Here is an 18,597-nt window from a genome sequence, read left to right on the forward strand (position 1 = left end):
TTTAATAAATGTGTGTAGTAACAGCTTCTCTCACTCTGTGTCTCTTTGGAAGAGCAAAATATTAATTACAAAAGGCCACCAATGTATGTTACTTATCAGAGGCTAATTTAAAACAAGTAAATGAATCTGAACGAATAAATGTTTCTCATTATTCACACTGACACCAGCGCGTTCCTCTGAACACTTCTTCTACTTACAGACACTGAACCTCTTGCAGTTTGGAAACTGGAGTCGCTGCTCTTATTTGAAGGAATTAGCTCACTTTCATGCTGATAATCAGGTTTTTTTGAAACATTAACAATAAAAGTTCATTTAGTTTTTAGAGGTTAGAAGTATTAACAAAGCTGCAAATTCAGCAGTGTCAGTAAATCACAGCCCACAGAGGAATTAATAATTATAAGAAAATGTGAGACATTCCCACAAAGACGGACAGTTTAATTGGACGCAAAGTAAAAGTTTATTAAAAATAATGATTGAAAGATCTAAAGCTTGATAAGAAATGAAAGATATATTTATTCAATGACAAAGATTTATTTGAAATATGTTGAGGCCTACTGCAGGGAAAAATGAATATATTAGTCTGTCAGAATTGGACAGCTTAATCAATACTTGGAGCATTAATGGTTCTGCAAAACGTGTAGAATAAAGAAGCAGATTTTCCATTTTGAATCACTGATGGATAATCCTTGAATAACTATGCTTTTAACAAATGGCCTGCAAGCGTTTAGCGTTCATGGTCCAATCTAATAATTGCTAAAAGCGGATAAAAAGAGCAAACTATTAGTGATATTACTAATTATTGAATGACCAATCAGGCTAAGTGTTCCCTGAAAATGCTACCACAGCCGGTATGATAAATTAGTATTAATGCATTCTGTGTCTGCGTGTGCACTTTACGTGTCTTCATCTGTATGAACCTGACAAAGCCAACGCCATCCATCTTCCCTTTGGTAATGTGCAGGAATAAATATGGAGTTGTTTTAATTCTGAACAGCAAAGGAAACAAAAGCACTGAGATATAACATTTAATATTTTTTCTCATTAATTTGTTTTTTTTTTTTAAGTTAATTAAACTATTTTTTAATGTTTTTTTCTCTGCTGAAATTTTTAAACTGCAGCAGGTAAAGGAATCAATGAAGCATGAAACACACTACAGCACACACGTGCTGAGTGAAGTGTGTTTTTGGGTGTTAATGTAGTTTTTAGTGCACGTCAGAATCATTTAGTGCAATTAATGAAACCAAGTTCAGCTCAAAACAGAATCATTAATTCAGTACTTAAAAAAAACCCAACACTGATTCAGTTCATCTGGAGGCAACGACTTCAGCAGGAGGAACCTTTCATCATCCAGGTGAGCTCTTCAGTCTCAGCTGACTGCAGGTTTTCCCGGCCGTGTAACAGGCATTGACACACAAACTGCCATAACCACTAATGGCTATGATTACTATTCACAGAGACCTGGGGGTGACTGCAATCACAGCATTGTGAGATAGTATAGATTTACTCTTAGACCCCCTCCTCGGTTCGGTTGACTCCTCGCTCAAACCAGCATTCCTCCCTGTTCACCATGTGGACTGTGTGGGCGTGCAGTCAGCGGAGACAAAGACGTCCACGGATGAGTAATACAGGTTTCTCCCAATGAAAACACTGAGGCTAGATAAACTGAATCAGCTGTCTGGAATTTCCTTTCCCGGATAAGTGGACATGTACCGCTACATCTCAGGAAAAGGTTTAGGAGAGGGGCGTGTTCACCACTGCGCTGCAGCATTTCTTCTTTGAACAGGCCAACTGATGATAAAAGCACAGACACCGACTGGTTTGAACCACAGACTAGCTACAGTGACATCATTATTTGGTTTTTACCGTTAGCATCATTACCATTCCCATCTCGGTTTCCCAAAACCACACGTGACAAGGAGGTTCGGGTCTGACTGTCAGACCTCTCGCTCATTGGCTGATGACTTGTGATAGGCAACACGTTAGCCAACAAGCACATCATGGATAATATGGAGAATATTCAATATGACCGGAAAAAGTGAATGAACCCATAAACTCAGCAGCAAAGTGTTTACAGAGTCCAAGACAGAAGCCAAGACTTCCCAAAGACTTCTACAGGACTAGAAGGGGGTTTTGTTATCGCCACCTGGTGGTCTTCAAACAAAATGCAGGCCTAGCACACAGTGGTCAGCGTCAGGGACATGTCAATGCATACGGACCACGCCCCTAACCACAGCATCCAGGTGGATGAGGACTAAACTATTATTTTCCATCAGGTTGGAAACGTCCTTTTCAAAGCTGTGAAGTTGCTCATGTTAAGACGGAGTCTTTGGAGATGGGCTTGTGTTGCAGCCAGCCTTCAGCAGCCTTCACTTAGAGGCACTGCAGCTGCAGTTTGTGCTGCTATTCCAACACTGGCATCATTTCTCAGCTCTGGTTACTTTGTAAGCTTTATTTGAAAGCCAAATATTTTGCTATTCTTTAACGATTTCAGCTGCTCACCAGTTACTTTCATAATGCTCCAACTGGGCGGGATTGTCTGACTGGAGTAAGCAGCATCTCTTCTGTCTGGATGGCAGCTTATGGAGCTTAGGTTTATGTTATATCATTAGGAAGTAATGATTCCTTTACAAATATGGAAATTCATGATAAAATCTTCATATTATTGTTTATTATTAGCACATTTTTGAAACTATGCATCCACACAGTCTGGTAAACTCCTCCCCAGCTTCACATCTGAAAGACTTTCTCTCTCTGGAACGCCCTTTTTACACCCACTCATGTTTCTCATTAACCCCATTAGCTGTGATTCACTCCACCAGGTGTTATTTTTCTTTGTTTGGGGTTTTTCCTCCACTTGTACAACTTTTCATCATTTTGTTCCCCTTTTTTCATGTTTTGTATGTTTTTCACATCAGTTTTTAGAATGATGCTTTTGAAAAACACGTTTTTCAGTTTGTCCAAACACTGTTAATAACACAGTTATAGATGTGTATATGAAAAAATAAATTCAATGACAAACATGCATGAAAGGTGGCACAAAAGACATGATGAGACATGCAGACATGCACACACACAGGTGTAGCATTAAAAATAAGTGCTGCAGTGTCCCTGTGGTATTCTAGACAATAATAAGCACCCCCAGCCCGAGCAACACATTTTTACCAACACGTATCCCTGCCTGTGTGTGTCTGTGTGCTGTAAGCATGACAAACAGTAAGAAAGGGAAAAGAGTGGGTTTTTTTGGTGTACTGTACTCGTTTGAGTCTGGCATTTAGAAAGAAAGAGCTGCACCAGTAAATCTTTCCAGGTCAAAATTAAATAAGAGAGGGGACCAAGAGAAGGAGCAAAGACAGAGACAGGAGAAAGACAGAGAATTACTCCAAGAAGAGTACTTTCTTCCCCTCATCGCTCTCACCAAAAGGCCAAGTGACAATTTGAACAATTACCCAGAGCCATTACCTCTATCTGAACCGTGCTGCTTGAGAAGAGACAGATGAGCCAGTGACTGAGCGTGTGCGCGTACGTGTGAGTACGAGCGAATGAATCAAAGAGTGAGGGACGCTGAAAGAGACGAAAAAAGACTGACAGCGACTGAGAAAATAACGTACGAGGAAGAGACAAACAGAAAGAGAATTTCTTCAGAAAACACTCAGCACAGGGCCATTTAGCACTCCAGCACTTACATGGTAGTTACTGCAGCACAGCAGGTAGATGGAGGAAACCCGCGTGGCACCGACGGCTTAAAAAACACAAAGATGTGAAGGAAAAACGTGCAGAAAGAGAGATTTCTTTTTACAGCTGTGGTACGGTGGAACGGTTGGACTTAAATCTGATGTAACGGTTTATATTTGCAAACACACAGACAGATATGTGTTGGTCCTCCTGACCCGCTGACACATGGACTACATCTATTCTTGTGTTTTAAAATCTCTGCTGTACAATTATCCAACCCTGTAAAAAGAACAGCTCAAAGACAACATTAAAAGCAGAAAATTACCATGACATTCACGCCCATGATGAGTGTACGTATATGTGGATCAGTATGATCCGGGTATGATTTTGGTCCGGGTATGACTCTTTTAACGTAACACAATGTAGTTATTAAAGACGATGAACATTAATTCACAGTAATAGGAGTAATATAAGTTGAAAACTACAGTTCTGAGATTTTATGTGTGAAATAAGGGAAGCCTGAGGAGCTGATGTGGTCAACCAATATATAAGCACCTCAATGCCTGCTGCATTACTGACATCCTGTAATATTTCATATCAGTAGCTGCACGAGTGACAGCAGCTTAGTTGTACGGAGTGGAAATTGAGTTTAGAATAACACAATCTGTGGCCCTAAACTCCTTACCTTATTTCTCCAGGAAAGATCAATGTTATTAGCAATAAGGTGCGTAATATTTATTATGGAGTTTACTATGAGTGCCAAGCTGTGGGTTACTGGTCTATTTCTCATCTCACTTGTGTGAAGTCAGTGTAACAAAACTCAACAACTACCAACAAGACATGAGACAACAGGTGCAACCAGGTGCCGTTGAACTCTGCAGGACAAATGCATGTGGCACAGTCACAAACATGTTAGGTCATCCTCAGCAACAACGAGCATGGAGACTGACCACCTCTGAGGACCAACCACAGTCCCCTAAAGCACTAAACCCTGCAAACAGAGAGGTCTGTGGGGAAAACAGCGTGATTAAGAAAGGGTGTTTGTCCAGTCAGGAATCTCAAGGGCTCAAGGATCACTACTCAGGAGTCTAATCAAGCACAGGCTTCCTTTAACCAGCGGACTGGAGGGACTTTCTGAGTAAATAAAGCCACAACAACATGTCAGGACTGCATGTCTACACAACAAGCACACAATAATGATTTTATTTATTATAATATTTTGTTAATGTGTGTCAATTATTAATGAACAGGTGTATTTAATTATCAATGATGGGATAAAGCATTAGAAAATATATTAAACTTTTTTATAATGAAGAATTTTAACACTTCAGTTCAATTCAGTTTTATTTACACAGCATCAAATCACAACAACAGCCGCCTCGAGGTGCTTTCTATTGTAAGGTAGACCCTGCAATAATACATACAGAGAAAAACCCAACAATCATGTGACCCCCTATGAGCGAGCACTTTGGTGACAGTGGGAAGGAAAAACTCCCTTTTAACAGGAAGAAACCTCCGGCAGAACCAGGCTCAGGGAGGGGCGGGGCCATCTGCTGTGATTGGTTGGGGTGAGAGAAGGAAGACAGGATAAAGACATGCTGTTCAGTGGTTCAAAAATTTGTAATGACATTAAGGCTAACAAATGAGAGCATTAAATAACTTGTTTTACTTGATTAATTTAATTATCTGGATACATGTGTATAGAAAAGAAATATATCTTTAACTTGTGCTTTTGCAGAGCGGCCCACAACATTTGAGCAGTGGAGTTGTGTGGTACTTGTTGTAATTTGTTATGTGAAACGACAAAGACTGTCGCGTATAAAGAAGTATGCGTGTCCACTTTACAAGGACAAAATTGGCCTCAGTCACACACTGAGGTTGCTGCCAGCCGCTGTGAAAACGATCACTAAGGCTACGTCCACACCTAAACGCGTATTTTTGAAAACAGTGATTTTTCTATGTGTTTTCGTTCACTGACAACGGAGATTTTTAAAAACTCCTGCCAGCGTGGAGATTTTTGAAAACTGCGTGTGGACGAGGAAAACAGAGATTTAGTCATGTGCGCCATGTTATTGTTTCCATGAGATGAATTTCTACAATGGCAGATATAGACAAAATACTATTTGCTGTTAATCTTCTGCAGTTTGTTCTCTTTCCCTCCCAGGCTTCCAGACCTCTCATTGGCCAACATTTCTACACGGTTACAATTATATCGCCACCTGCTGCTTCGGCATGTCCTTGACAGTGTTTGACTTTGTTTTTTGCGTTGTGGACATGGTTCTTTTTTTCTTTTTTTTTAAACAAAAATGGAAAATCGGTACGTGGGTCAACCCAGAGACTACTACTGCGTGGAAAATGATCGAATCCGCCAAGGCAGCACCGCATAGACTACAAGATCTTCTGTTTGCTAATGTTCCCGCCAATACGCTCTACAACAACAACGAATTTGGACCTATTATTGCCAACTCTATACAGGTATGGAGGAAGATAGAACGGCGGCTGGGTGCTCCAGTTAAATTTTGTAAAAGCTCACCACTCTGGCATAATTTAAAGTTACTATGTGGCAGCCGACCATTTGTTCAACCCTCTTGGTTCTCACTCGGGATAAACCTTTTTGATGATCTATTCAACGCCCAAGGCCTTTGCTCATTTCAGGACTTAAGGACACGTTTTTCTCTTCCTGCATCTTCTTACTTTGTATATCTGCAGCTCAGATCAGCTTTAAAAGCATACGGTGTCCCCTGGGACTCTCCTCTTCCCTCTCATCCCATGTTGGACTGGATCCTGCCTAAATCTGGCAGACCCTCTGTTTCCAAAATCTACAACAAATTAGCTGAACATGGTATGAAGTCCCTGCCCATTGAATCTATTTGGGTCAGGGAACTGGGAGAACTACAGGTTAATATAGACTGGGATACAGTGTGGTCTAATCTGAGTTTGACTTCTAAGAACCTGGCGCATCAATTAATTCATTTCAAAACCATACACAGAACATACATTACGCCCTATAGGAGGTTCCAGATGAAACTACAGGCTACGTATTACTGTCACATCTGCAATGATTCATCACCTGGCACGTTTTTGCACATGTTTTGGGACTGTCCTGTGGTATCCGATTTTTGGGTCTTTGTGAACTCTGTGTTATCTGAGGTACTGGAAGTTTTTTATGTTCCCAATCCTGGTCTTTGTCTCCTTAACGATACCTCTGAAATCTCCTTAAAACAAATGCAATGCAAAATGTTGTTCGCTGGATTTACATCCGCAAAGAAGACTATTACAAAGCAATGGTTCTGTCCTGACATTTGTATGGAATCATTCTGGAGACGATGTCTTATCCGTGTTATTGGTTTTGAACATACCACAGCAAAATTAAATAAAGCTCGACCCACGACTGTTGACGCTTGGAAAATCTTCTCATCCAGAGTTATCTCCTGGAAGAGGCAATAATTGGTTTTAACTTTGTGTTTTTGTGTCTTTTCTTTGCTGTCCCTATGCCTTGTTTGCTAATGTTTGCTTTGCTACTGCAGTTTACAGTTGTGCTGTATATGTCTGTACCCCCCCCCCCCCCAACCCCGTTTTAAATCAATAAAATGTTGATCACAAAAAAAAAAAAGGAAAATCTCAGTTTACAAAAATACCTGTGTACATGTGGCTGTAGCCAAAAGCTTCGTTTACACAGACCGGTGAGTGACTCCACTGGTAACCACTGCTCACCTGGAAAAATATGTATTCCTGAATTGTTTAGCTGAAGGCTGCTGGCAGTCGTCAGTGTTAAGATGGTGGCAAAGAGGTTTCTGCTGCTGCTGCACCAAAAGCCTCCTCGTGATTGCCTTGGTTGCCAACAGACTGCTGCAGTCCTGATCATGTGCTTGATAGACGCTGACGTGTCTGCAAAAGCGAAGCCTGTTTGACTGGTTGTTGGCTGCAACGCTAAGGCACAACTTAGAAAGTAAATGGGGAGTTGCAGACAAAGTACAGTAATTCTTTAGGTTTTAAAACGAGTAAGTAATGTGTAATATATGTTTTAAATAATCTACCCAATGCTCTTGGAATAAACAGTGTAACATGATAATGAAGGTTATAGATTAAAGATGGCAGAGCTCGATCAACGTTCAATTTGAATTCAAGCTAGTGAAATTAGCTGTTCTCCATTAGATGGATGTTGGGTTTATCGCGCTACATGTAAGCAGATGTATCAGGTCATCGCTGCACTTGTGCATCCTATATTTTTGGGTCTGAGTATTCAGATAGGACAAAGAAAGGAAACTGAAGAAATGCAGCATGGACAGACTGACTGTTTTTAAGAAGATCACGAGACTAAAAAGTGCAAACAGCTTCAGAGAAGAACCCAAACATGACAGACAACAAACGGTTAGTATTCCTACAGCAGCTCCTTTTGTGTTTACTTTGGGTTAACTGTGACTCCAAATTAGTCATTCTGACACAAACTGGGTCAAAATGTTAAAAATGTTTAAAAAAAAAAAAAAAAGTGTGTAGAAGGTGGAAAATACCGGGAACATGAGAGGAAAGGATAAAAAAAAAAAAAAAGAAAAAGAGTTTGCCCTATGACCTTTGAAGAGAGAGAGACAAAAAATGAAAAGAGAGGGAAGAAAAACTGTATTCATCCATCTTTGTTAACGGAGCCTGAAGTGACAAAGTGTGTCTGCAGAGAAAAGACATGATGACACTAAACGCTCCATTCAGCCCAAACCTTAATCACATGTGCCTCACACACACACACACACACACACACACACACACACACACACACACACACACACACAACACTGATTCACCCACAGGACACCTGAGCTTGCCATTATAAATGTGTAACCGTGTGTTAAACATGACAAACACGAGCAGCGCACATCAAACAAAACACTTTAAATGACAGGATTGTGCGTGCAATGATGTTGCATTTACATTCACATCATTGTGTATATGCACAGTGTATATAATGCTTTCCTACATACATTAAAAGGCCAGACATTTATAATAATAACAGCAGACCAGGCCAGCTGTAAAGTATTCCCACTACTTTCATTTATGCTTCCAACTAGAAAAGAAATTATGAATTTTCCTTATCCTTTCCTTATCCCCAGCAGCATCAACATTAGACGTTTGCATGCTCGTATAAACGTTGAATGCTATACTCTTTATGAGCTTTATGAGCAGTGGGGTAAAATTAGCATTTGTCCCTGGACTGCTGCTACAACAAAAGCCACAAGGGCATAAATATCTCATCGTTTCTCCCTTTTACAACAGCATTAGAAGGAAGCTCACAGTGCCCATGATGAGACATTAGAGTAAATCAATAACTTACAAAAGCTATTCAAACACATTTTAAAAAGATAGTATAACTTTGGAAAAACCTAATGATACCAATCAGTTCGACTTTAATAAATATGCCGTGTCATACAGGAGTTAGCCGGTGCCTATTTAACACAATATATCACAGTTCTTTTCGAGCTGTTGAGGAATTAGGAAGAAGAAGACCGTAAATATCCAGCTAACAACAGTAAATGTATACTCAGCCATTATGTGTATTTCCATAATAGAGGAACATCTGGACTAACCACACTTAACTTGAACTGCTGAAGCTTGAGGAAAACTTTGGAGAGCATTATTGCACCGACCAAGCACTGATCGTTTAGCCTCGTACACCACAGGTGTGGCTCAGGGCCATTCTGCTGATTCACAGGTAGACCAGCCAAGACCTACTCCTATGCATATATATATGAACATATACGTATTGTTTTAATACATACCAGAAAAATCCTTGAAATGTAAGTATTACAGTATTTTTATATTTTAGTTTTAGGTCTTTAAGTGTGTTTCTGTGTGCTGTTCTCTCTTTTTTTCCTCCAGTGGCCTTAGGGTCTTACCATCAAAGTGTTGTCTTCCTTGAAGGAGGGCTCAGACTCTGCTGGTTGGGGGCTGAGGGCAGAATCACTGCTGCTTCGCACCAGCAGGGGTGTGTCTATAATAAGCATACAGAGGACAGCATCCAGTCAGCCACAGACTTAATGCGCAGATACTTAAACATTAATTGTAAGCTGATGAGCGTACACTAACAGAAACATATACGTGTTATCTGCAACATGATGCAAAATCAAGACGAGTTTGAAAGTGAGAAGATCTGCCGCCCAAAGTCATGGTTATACATACACGAGTGCAGAAATGTGTGTTCGTTTATGCAGCTTCAGTGTGCACACTAATTAATTACTCAAAATGTTTGAAGATGTTCAGCAGCCCGTAAATCAACAACTTTTCCCTCATTTCTATCTTTGCATAAGCTGTGTTCAGAAAAAAGCACATAGCATGAATCTAACCACCAACTAACCACACAACAGTTGGTCTGAAGCCACATTGACTCTGCTCCTCTGGTAGCTTCTCTGTCTGTCAGTCCAAAATAACAGACAGCGCCTGGCTCCAGAGCCAGACAGGCGAGAGGTTTATCACAGAAAAACAGAAACGCACACGGAAACACACATAAATGTTACGTTCTGGTCACAGCTGGGACGTTTTCCTGAGATTTAATGTGTTAATTTTAAATGTACAGCTACAGCAGCTACACTGTAATATAAGAAACATTTTACAAGTCTGTGGTTTTAGATTGGGATTGTTTAGTGTGTAAAGTCCAACTTTGTAGATTTACAAATAGGTTTGTTTAAATAGCCATAAATTGACACTCACTGGACAACTTTAAAAGTTCACCCTGCTAGGAGCAGGTGGATGCTTCCTTCATGGTATGGATTCAACAAGGTGCTGGAAAACCCTCAGAGATTTTGGTCCATATTGATATGACAGCATCACGCAGCTGTGGCGGGAAACAGCCGTTACGCCGCATCCCTAAGGTGCTCTATTGGATTGAGATCTGGTGACTGGAGACCATTAGAGTACAGTGAACTCATGACAGAGCCCAGCTAGAGATGATTTGAGCTTTGTGGCATGGTGTGTTATCCTTCTGGAAGCAGCCATGACAGTAAGGTCCACTGTGATCATAAAGAGATGGACATGTGTGGAATTTAAATGACGCTTAATTAGCATTATGGGTCCTAAAGAGTGCCACAGACCCACACCGTTACACCACCACCCTGAACAGCTTGATGTCATTTACACCAAATTCTGACCTTACCATCAAAATATTAAGAAATGGAGTCTCATTAGACCCAGAACAGTTTCTGAAATCTTCTAGAATCTAGTTTTGGTGAGGCCGTGCGAATAGCAGCCTCAGTTCCTGCTCGTAGCTGGCAGGTGTGGCGCCCGGTGTGGTCTTCTGGTGCAGTAGCCCATCTGCTTAAAGGTTTAAGACAGGGGTGGGCAATTCCAGGCCTCGAGGGCTGGTGTCCTGCAGGTTTAAGATCTCACCTTGGGTCAACACCCCTGAATCACATGATTAGTTCGTTACCAGGCCTCTGGAGAACTTCAGGACATGTTGAGGAGCTAATTTATTCATTTAAATCAGCTGTGTTTGTTCAAGGACACATCTAAAACCTGCAGGGACACCGGCCCTCGAGACCTGGAGTTGCCCACCCCTGGTTTAAGATGTTGTACTTTTAGAAATGCTCTTCTGCATACCTTGGTTCTAAAAAGTGGTTAATTGAGCTACTGTTCTGTTCCTATCAGCTCAAACCGTGAAGACACTAAAGATGGCTGTGCAGAAAGACCCCAGCAGATCAGCAGTGCATGAAACACTGAGACCAACCTAACAGCTATGCTAGGTCAAAGCCACTTAAATCCCTTTTCTTCTCCCATTCTAAAGCTTGGTTTGCACAGAGGCTCATAAGGTAATTGCATTAACAAGTCGTCGAACAGGTGAGTGAATATTTACTTAAGTGGGATGTACTCTGTGAAACACGAGCCATATTTAGCAAATTTGTGAATACTATCCAATTAAATATAAGAGCTGGCATTGGGTTTAACGACCCTCAACTTTGATGCAACAACCAATGGGAGCAAAGAAGACCAGTGGTCATGTGCTATGATGGAGTGGGAAATGTATAAAACACAATTTTCTCACCCTCTCCAGGACAAGCACATTTGTAAATCTACTTTTGTTAACATAAAGCAAAGTTTGTAGGGATTGAACCGCCACGCTCCCCCGGTGAGGAAGGACGTGGCGACACTGAATGTGTGATGTATCTGCAACCAGAACATCACAGAGCTCTAATGTGCGACACGTTAATGTATACGCTGATGCTCATGCATAGATGGTTGATCTGCACATTTGTTTGTGCAAGAAGCTGATATATGATAGTGTTTTCGTCTGTGCATCTCATCACCCCTTCACATAAAATAATCACTTAACAGAAACGGATAAATGAAACACAGCGTCCTTTGCTTTGTGCAGAACGGAGAAAACGTGAAATTGGAAGAAAGAACTGCAAAACTAAAGCCAATTACTGAGATTTATTAGCAGTGGCATTACTATGACATGTGTGGTATACTCCCAGACCTTAACTCTACCCCTCCCACTCATGGGGACCATCAATCCATGCATACATTAAGAACACTGTCATGATAGTGTCTACAGTTCAATAGGGAATACTATAGTAAGGTGGTGGTGAGGGTGGAGGGAACTCTATATGGTCGCACTACTCAGAAAACATGCCAAATGGTATTTGTAGGGTCATTTATTGATCATCACAAAATGGACCCTTGGTGCTCTTAAGACGGGGTGGGGGATATGGATTACATCAAAGCTTCAATGAATTCATCTCCTCAAAGGAAGCAATGAAAGAGGGATAATGGATGGAGGACAGAAGTGGTGAAAATGAGGGCAGAGAAACAGAAAGAAAAGAAAATATATAAATATATATAAAAACAAAATACGACTATACTGTAAATACTGAAAAATAAAACAATAAAATTGGTTAAAATAAGATATGTGGCATATTCCAAAAGATATTCTAATTTAAAGAGAATTCTAGATTTTCTAGTCATCGTCACTAACGTCCACTTCCTGACAAACTCTGGTGTGTAATGATGACAGCATGATTATGAGAGTGGATCTTACACTGAATGTTTCTCATCTAAATATAATCAACGTGCTTAACCTCCTAGGGCCTGGCGTCCACATATGTGGACATCACATTTTGGATTGTCTAGACCACAATACTAAATTTTGCTCTACAAGGGCCTGATATCCACTTACGAGGACATCATACTGCCACTGTTCTATCGGAATTTAAAACAAACTCCCTCATATGTGGATATCAGACCCTTGTAGAGCAAAATCAGGTAAAAAGATAATTCTTTGTTTTTACATTCATCAGGCAAAGAGAAATTAAAGATGCATGCCACGAAAGAGTTCAGGTCTTAGGAGGTTAAATGTTGTTAGTTATTAGATAGGAGTAAGAGGGTGGATGGACGGATGGACGGACGGACGGATGGACGGACGGACGAATGGATGGATGACGGCTGAATGGATGGATAAAATGGATGATGGACGGATGGACGGATGGATGGATGGATGACGGACGGACGGATGGATGACGGACGGACGGATGGATGACGGACGGACGGATGACGGACGGACGGATGGATGACGGCTGAATGGATGGATAAAATGGATGATGGACGGATGGACGGATGACGGACGGATGGACGGATGACAGCTGGATGGATGGACGGATGACGGCTGGATGGATGGATGGATGGATGACGGCTGGATGGATGGATGACGGCTGAATGGATGGATGGATGACGGCTGGATGGATGGATGACGGCTGAATGGATGGATGGATGGATGGATGGATGACGGATGGATGGATGGATGGATGACGGATGGATGGATGGATGGATGACGGCTGAATGGATGGATGGATGGATGGATGACGGCTGAATGGATGGATGGATGGATGGATGGATGACGGCTGAATGGATGGATGGATGGATGGATGGATGACAGCTGAATAGATGGATGGACGGATGGACGGACGAATGGATGAACGACGGATGGATGGATGGATGGATGACGGCTGAATAGATGGATGGACGGACAGAGGGATGGACGGACGAATGGACGGACGGACAGACAGACGAACGGACGGATGGATGGATGGACAAATGGATGATGGATGGATGGATGGATGGATGGATGATGACGGCTGAATGGATGGATGACGGCTGGATGATGACGGCTGAATGGATGGATGATGGCTGAATGGATGGATGGATGGATGGATGGATGGATGGATGGATGGATGACGGCTGAATGGATGGACGGATGGATGGACAGACAGATAGACGAATGGATGAACGGATGGATCGATGGATGGACAAATGGATGATGGACGGATGGATGGATGACGGCTGAATGGATGGATGGATGGATGATGACGGCTGAATGGATGGATGGATGGATGATGACGGCTGAATGGATGGATGGATGGATGATGACGGCTGAATGGATGGATGGAGGATGGACAGATGGATGACGGACGGCTGAATGGATGGATGGAAGGATGACAGCTGAATGGATGGATGACGGCTGAATGGATGGATGACGGCTGAATGGATGGATGGATGGATGGATGGATGGATGACAGCTGAATGGATGGATGGATGGATGGATGGATGACGGCTGAATGGATGGATGACGGCTGAATGGATGGATGGATGGATGGATGGATGGATGACGGCTGAATGGATGGACAGACAGACAGACGAATGGATGAATGGATGGATCGATGGATGGACAAATGGATGATGGACGGATGGATGACAGCTGAATGGATGGATGACAGCTGAATGGATGGATGGATGGATGACGGCTGAATGGATGGACAGACAGACAGACGAATGGATGAACGGATGGATCGATGGATGGACAAATGGATGATGGATGGATGGATGGATGGATGACAGCTGAATGGATGGATGACGGCTGAATGGATGGATGGATGGATGGATGGATGGATGGATGGATGACGGCTGAATAGATGGATGGATGGATGATGACGGCTGAATGGATGGATGGATGGATGGATGGATGACGGCTGAATAGATGGACGGACGGACGGACGGACGGACGGACGGACGGACGGACGAATGGACGGACGGACAGACAGACGAACGGCTGAACGGACGGACGGATGGATGGATGGATGGATGGATGACGGCTGAATGGATGGATGGCGGCTGAATGGATGGATGGATGGACGGATGGACGGACGAATGGACGGACGGACAGACAGACGAACGGATGAACGGATGGATGGATGGATGGATGGACAAATGGATGATGGATGGATGGATGGATGACGGCTGAATGGATGGATGGATGGATGATGACGGCTGAATGGATGGATGGATGGATGGATGATGACGGCTGAATGGATGGATGGAGGATGGACAGATGGATGACGGACGGCTGAATGGATGGATGGAAGGATGACAGCTGAATGGATGGATGACAGCTGAATGGATGGATGACGGCTGAATGGATGGATGGATGGATGGATGACGGCTGAATGGATGGATGGATGGATGGATGGATGACGGATGGATGGATGGATGACAGCTGAATGGATGGATGACGGCTGAATGGATGGATGACGGCTGAATGGATGGATGGATGGATGGATGGATGGATGGATGACGGCTGAATGGATGGACAGACAGACAGACGAATGGATGAACGGATGGATCGATGGATGGACAAATGGATGATGGACGGATGGATGACAGCTGAATGGATGGATGACAGCTGAATGGATGGATGACAGCTGAATGGATGGATGGATGGATGACGGCTGAATGGATGGACAGACAGACAGACGAATGGATGAACGGATGGATCGATGGATGGACAAATGGATGATGGACGGATGGATGGATGGATGACAGCTGAATGGATGGATGACGGCTGAATGGATGGATGGATGGATGGATGGATGGATGGATGGATGGATGACGGCTGAATAGATGGATGGATGGATGATGACGGCTGAATGGATGGATGGATGACGGCTGAATAGATGGATGGATGGATGATGACGGCTGAATGGATGGATGGATGGATGGATGGATGGATGGATGGATGGATGGATGACGGCTGAATAGATGGACGGACGGACGGATGGACGGACGGACGAATGGACGGACGGACAGACAGACGAACGGCTGAACGGACGGATGGATGGATGGATGGATGGATGGATGACGGCTGAATGGATGGATGGATGGATGATGACGGCTGAATGGATGGATGGATGGATGATGACGGCTGAATGGATGGATGGAGGATGGACAGATGGATGACGGACGGCTGAATGGATGGATGGATGGATGACGGCTGAATGGATGACGGCTGGATGGATGTTACTGGTTTAAAAGACTTCCAGGACAGTTACACATACATTATTAGCATGTTTGTGTATAAAGGGTGAGATAAGAAAATTATACTCACTGTACCAACAGCAGACAGTGATTATATCATGTATGTAGAATTAGGTCGATAATAGGAGTTATTCCATCCTGGTTTTTTCCTGGTTTAAAATGAGCCTCGGGGAGGTGAGCACACACTCGAGCATCTTTGGTCCACGCAGAGTTTAGAGTTTATAAAGGTTTGGGTATTTTCATGTTATTTTTGACTATTTGATTTAAAGATATCCTCACTAAAGTCCCAGTGATTTACCTTTGGTTTGGAAGCTAAAACCTCTTTAGTACGTGTCAAATTTTTGATATGCAGGAAAAAGCTTGGAATCAAGGTAAGTGTGCCACTTACAGAAAACACTACAATCAGTGGTTTTTGACTCTTATGGGAAACCTTTCCTGATCCATTCTAATGCTGATTATGTATCCTAGTTGAGGAATTTTAGCACTTTGATTCCTGATTTTAAGCAGTGTGGGCTCATCAGCCTCGATATTCCTGAGTCCCTCGTTTCACAGAATGAAATGTGTCAATTACTAAGTGAGACCAAAAAAAGAAAAGAAAAATCCAGGAAAGTAAAACCAGAACACGAGGAAACGTGTAAGAGAGAGACAAGTGACTTAACTCAGAGCCCAAAGCTCAGACGGTGATAGAGGCCTAAGTCTGACCTTCTCCCGCTGACAGTGATAGTCTGCAGAGCTCTGTTACCTCTAATCTCCCGTGACAGTCACACATTACAGCTAATCTCTGCTGACAGGCGACCATACTGAAACAGACTAAACTTCCTGTCTTAACACTGTCTGGATCATACAGTGAAGTCCTGCTTTACGAGTAAGGAAGGTCATATCCTACAAGCCGAAATGTCAATTCTTGTATTACTGTTCGAAATAAAACTAGTGGCAACGATTGTGTGAAATTCAGTCTAAAGAAGTGCGATGACCTGCTACCAAACAAAACAATGTGTTTATGACGTGTCCTTTAAGCTGCAGAGAGAAGAATGAGGTCAATGAATGCAGAAATATCTCACTGTCACACTGTTTTAGAGACATTTTGCTAAAACATTTAGAAATGTTAACATTTGCTTTGGCTAAAAGTTAGCAGACACTGTCCATAAGGTGCACAGTTTCATTGTTTCAAAGCAGAATCAAAGAGACTGTGACAGCTTTATACTCACATGTACAGTACTGCTCCTAAACAAGAACGAGGACTTGAAATAAGACAGAGACAGTGAGACAAGGCGAGAAAGACACAGGAAGGAGGAAAGTGATGCAAAGAGAGAGTCGTGCAGACAGGTCGGGCAGGTAACACTGACCAGACAGACATCAGTTTCTACACTGCTCTTCCTGTGTCTCTATCTCAGCTCCGTCACTGCCACCATCATGTTTTTATTTTTTTCATCTGTCCTGACTATCAGGTCCTGTTCTTTGTCTTTGCTGGAATTCATTCCTCGTGTTCAGAACAGGACTCTGAACCTCATAAACACGTTTTATATTTTAAAATTACAGATTCTTTCTTCAAACCATCGACTGCATGAGTTCCTTTGTAATTTGGTGGAGGATGAAACTTGTTTCTTTTCACTCACCTGTTTATGCACTGACCTGCAGGCTGCAGCTAAAAGGCAACGAGCTTCCTGAAGGACTTTTTGTTCCTGTCAGGAGAATCCTTTGAAATGAAATATTGAACAACACTGAGAATACACTGACCTCTCACAGTCTGTCAGGGCGAAATGGTTCCTCACATTTGCTTTGGGTTTTGTGACACCATGAAAAAGTCTGCCTCACTCACCAGAAATTACACCTTAAATAAATATCTTTGTAGACACTTTATGAAGTACTTTGTAATAAATTGAAGATAAACTGTTTAAATACACAAATAATAAACAGAAGTATTACATTTTAACCCTTTAAGACCTACCATAGAACCAAGTCCACCAGAGCTTATATTATATTTTTACATGCTGTAGTGCAATTTTTGGGAGCATTTCAAGTTGATATAAATCAATACAACCATTATAGCCCAAATTTTAATAATATGTCTGCATTAAGTGCCTAGAAATTACATAAATGACAAAAAAGTGCAATAAACTACAAAAAAATGTAAAATCGTTTTTGTTTTTTTACCATATATTTCTAGTTAGAGAAATTTAAGAGGCTTATCCCTCAAAACTGTAAATACAAAAGTTGCACAAAATAGTTTCCACCACAGGAAATTTAAACTAAGTGTCTTCATAGTTTTATTTTTGAAATACACCAATTTTTATACACTGCAGGAAAAATGAAAATAAATATTATAATGCAAATTTGCAAAAAAACAGCATATGCATCAAAATAAACTATTTCCAGCAGTGCAATATGAGTCCTAAGCATCCCAGAAACGACACAGAAAGTCATGAAGTCAAACATAAATTTTAAAAACACAAGTATAGGCTCATGAGGCCCTGATGGTAAAAAACTACATTTCCGCAAATTGACGTCACTTCCGGTTTCGGGCAGGACATGGAGGACATGCGATAGTTCGCGCTGATGGACGTAGGAAGTGTTACAAAC

At 42.0% G+C, this 18,597-nt stretch overlaps 1 protein-coding gene and 1 pseudogene across 4 annotated transcripts in view; both read right to left on the reverse strand.

Annotated features, from left to right (window-relative positions):
- LOC146651637 (partitioning defective 3 homolog B-like) overlaps positions 1–18,597 on the reverse strand; it is a 235,087-nt gene that overhangs the window by 165,597 nt on the left and 50,893 nt on the right. For all 4 annotated transcript variants that reach the window (XM_085383729.1, XM_085383728.1, XM_085383730.1 and 1 more), the window contains exon 4: positions 9,558–9,652. In XM_085383729.1, the coding sequence (XP_085239855.1) occupies positions 9,558–9,652 (95 nt within the window). The remainder of the gene's footprint in view (positions 1–9,557; positions 9,653–18,597) is intronic.
- On the reverse strand, positions 10,839–17,100 carry LOC146651639 (uncharacterized; annotated as a pseudogene).

This window comes from Rhamphochromis longiceps, linkage group LG16 (assembly GCF_057381845.1).
Source record: "Rhamphochromis longiceps isolate RC_006_pf linkage group LG16, R_longiceps_female_GT1.1, whole genome shotgun sequence".
Classification (NCBI taxonomy): Eukaryota; Metazoa; Chordata; class Actinopteri; order Cichliformes; family Cichlidae; genus Rhamphochromis; species Rhamphochromis longiceps.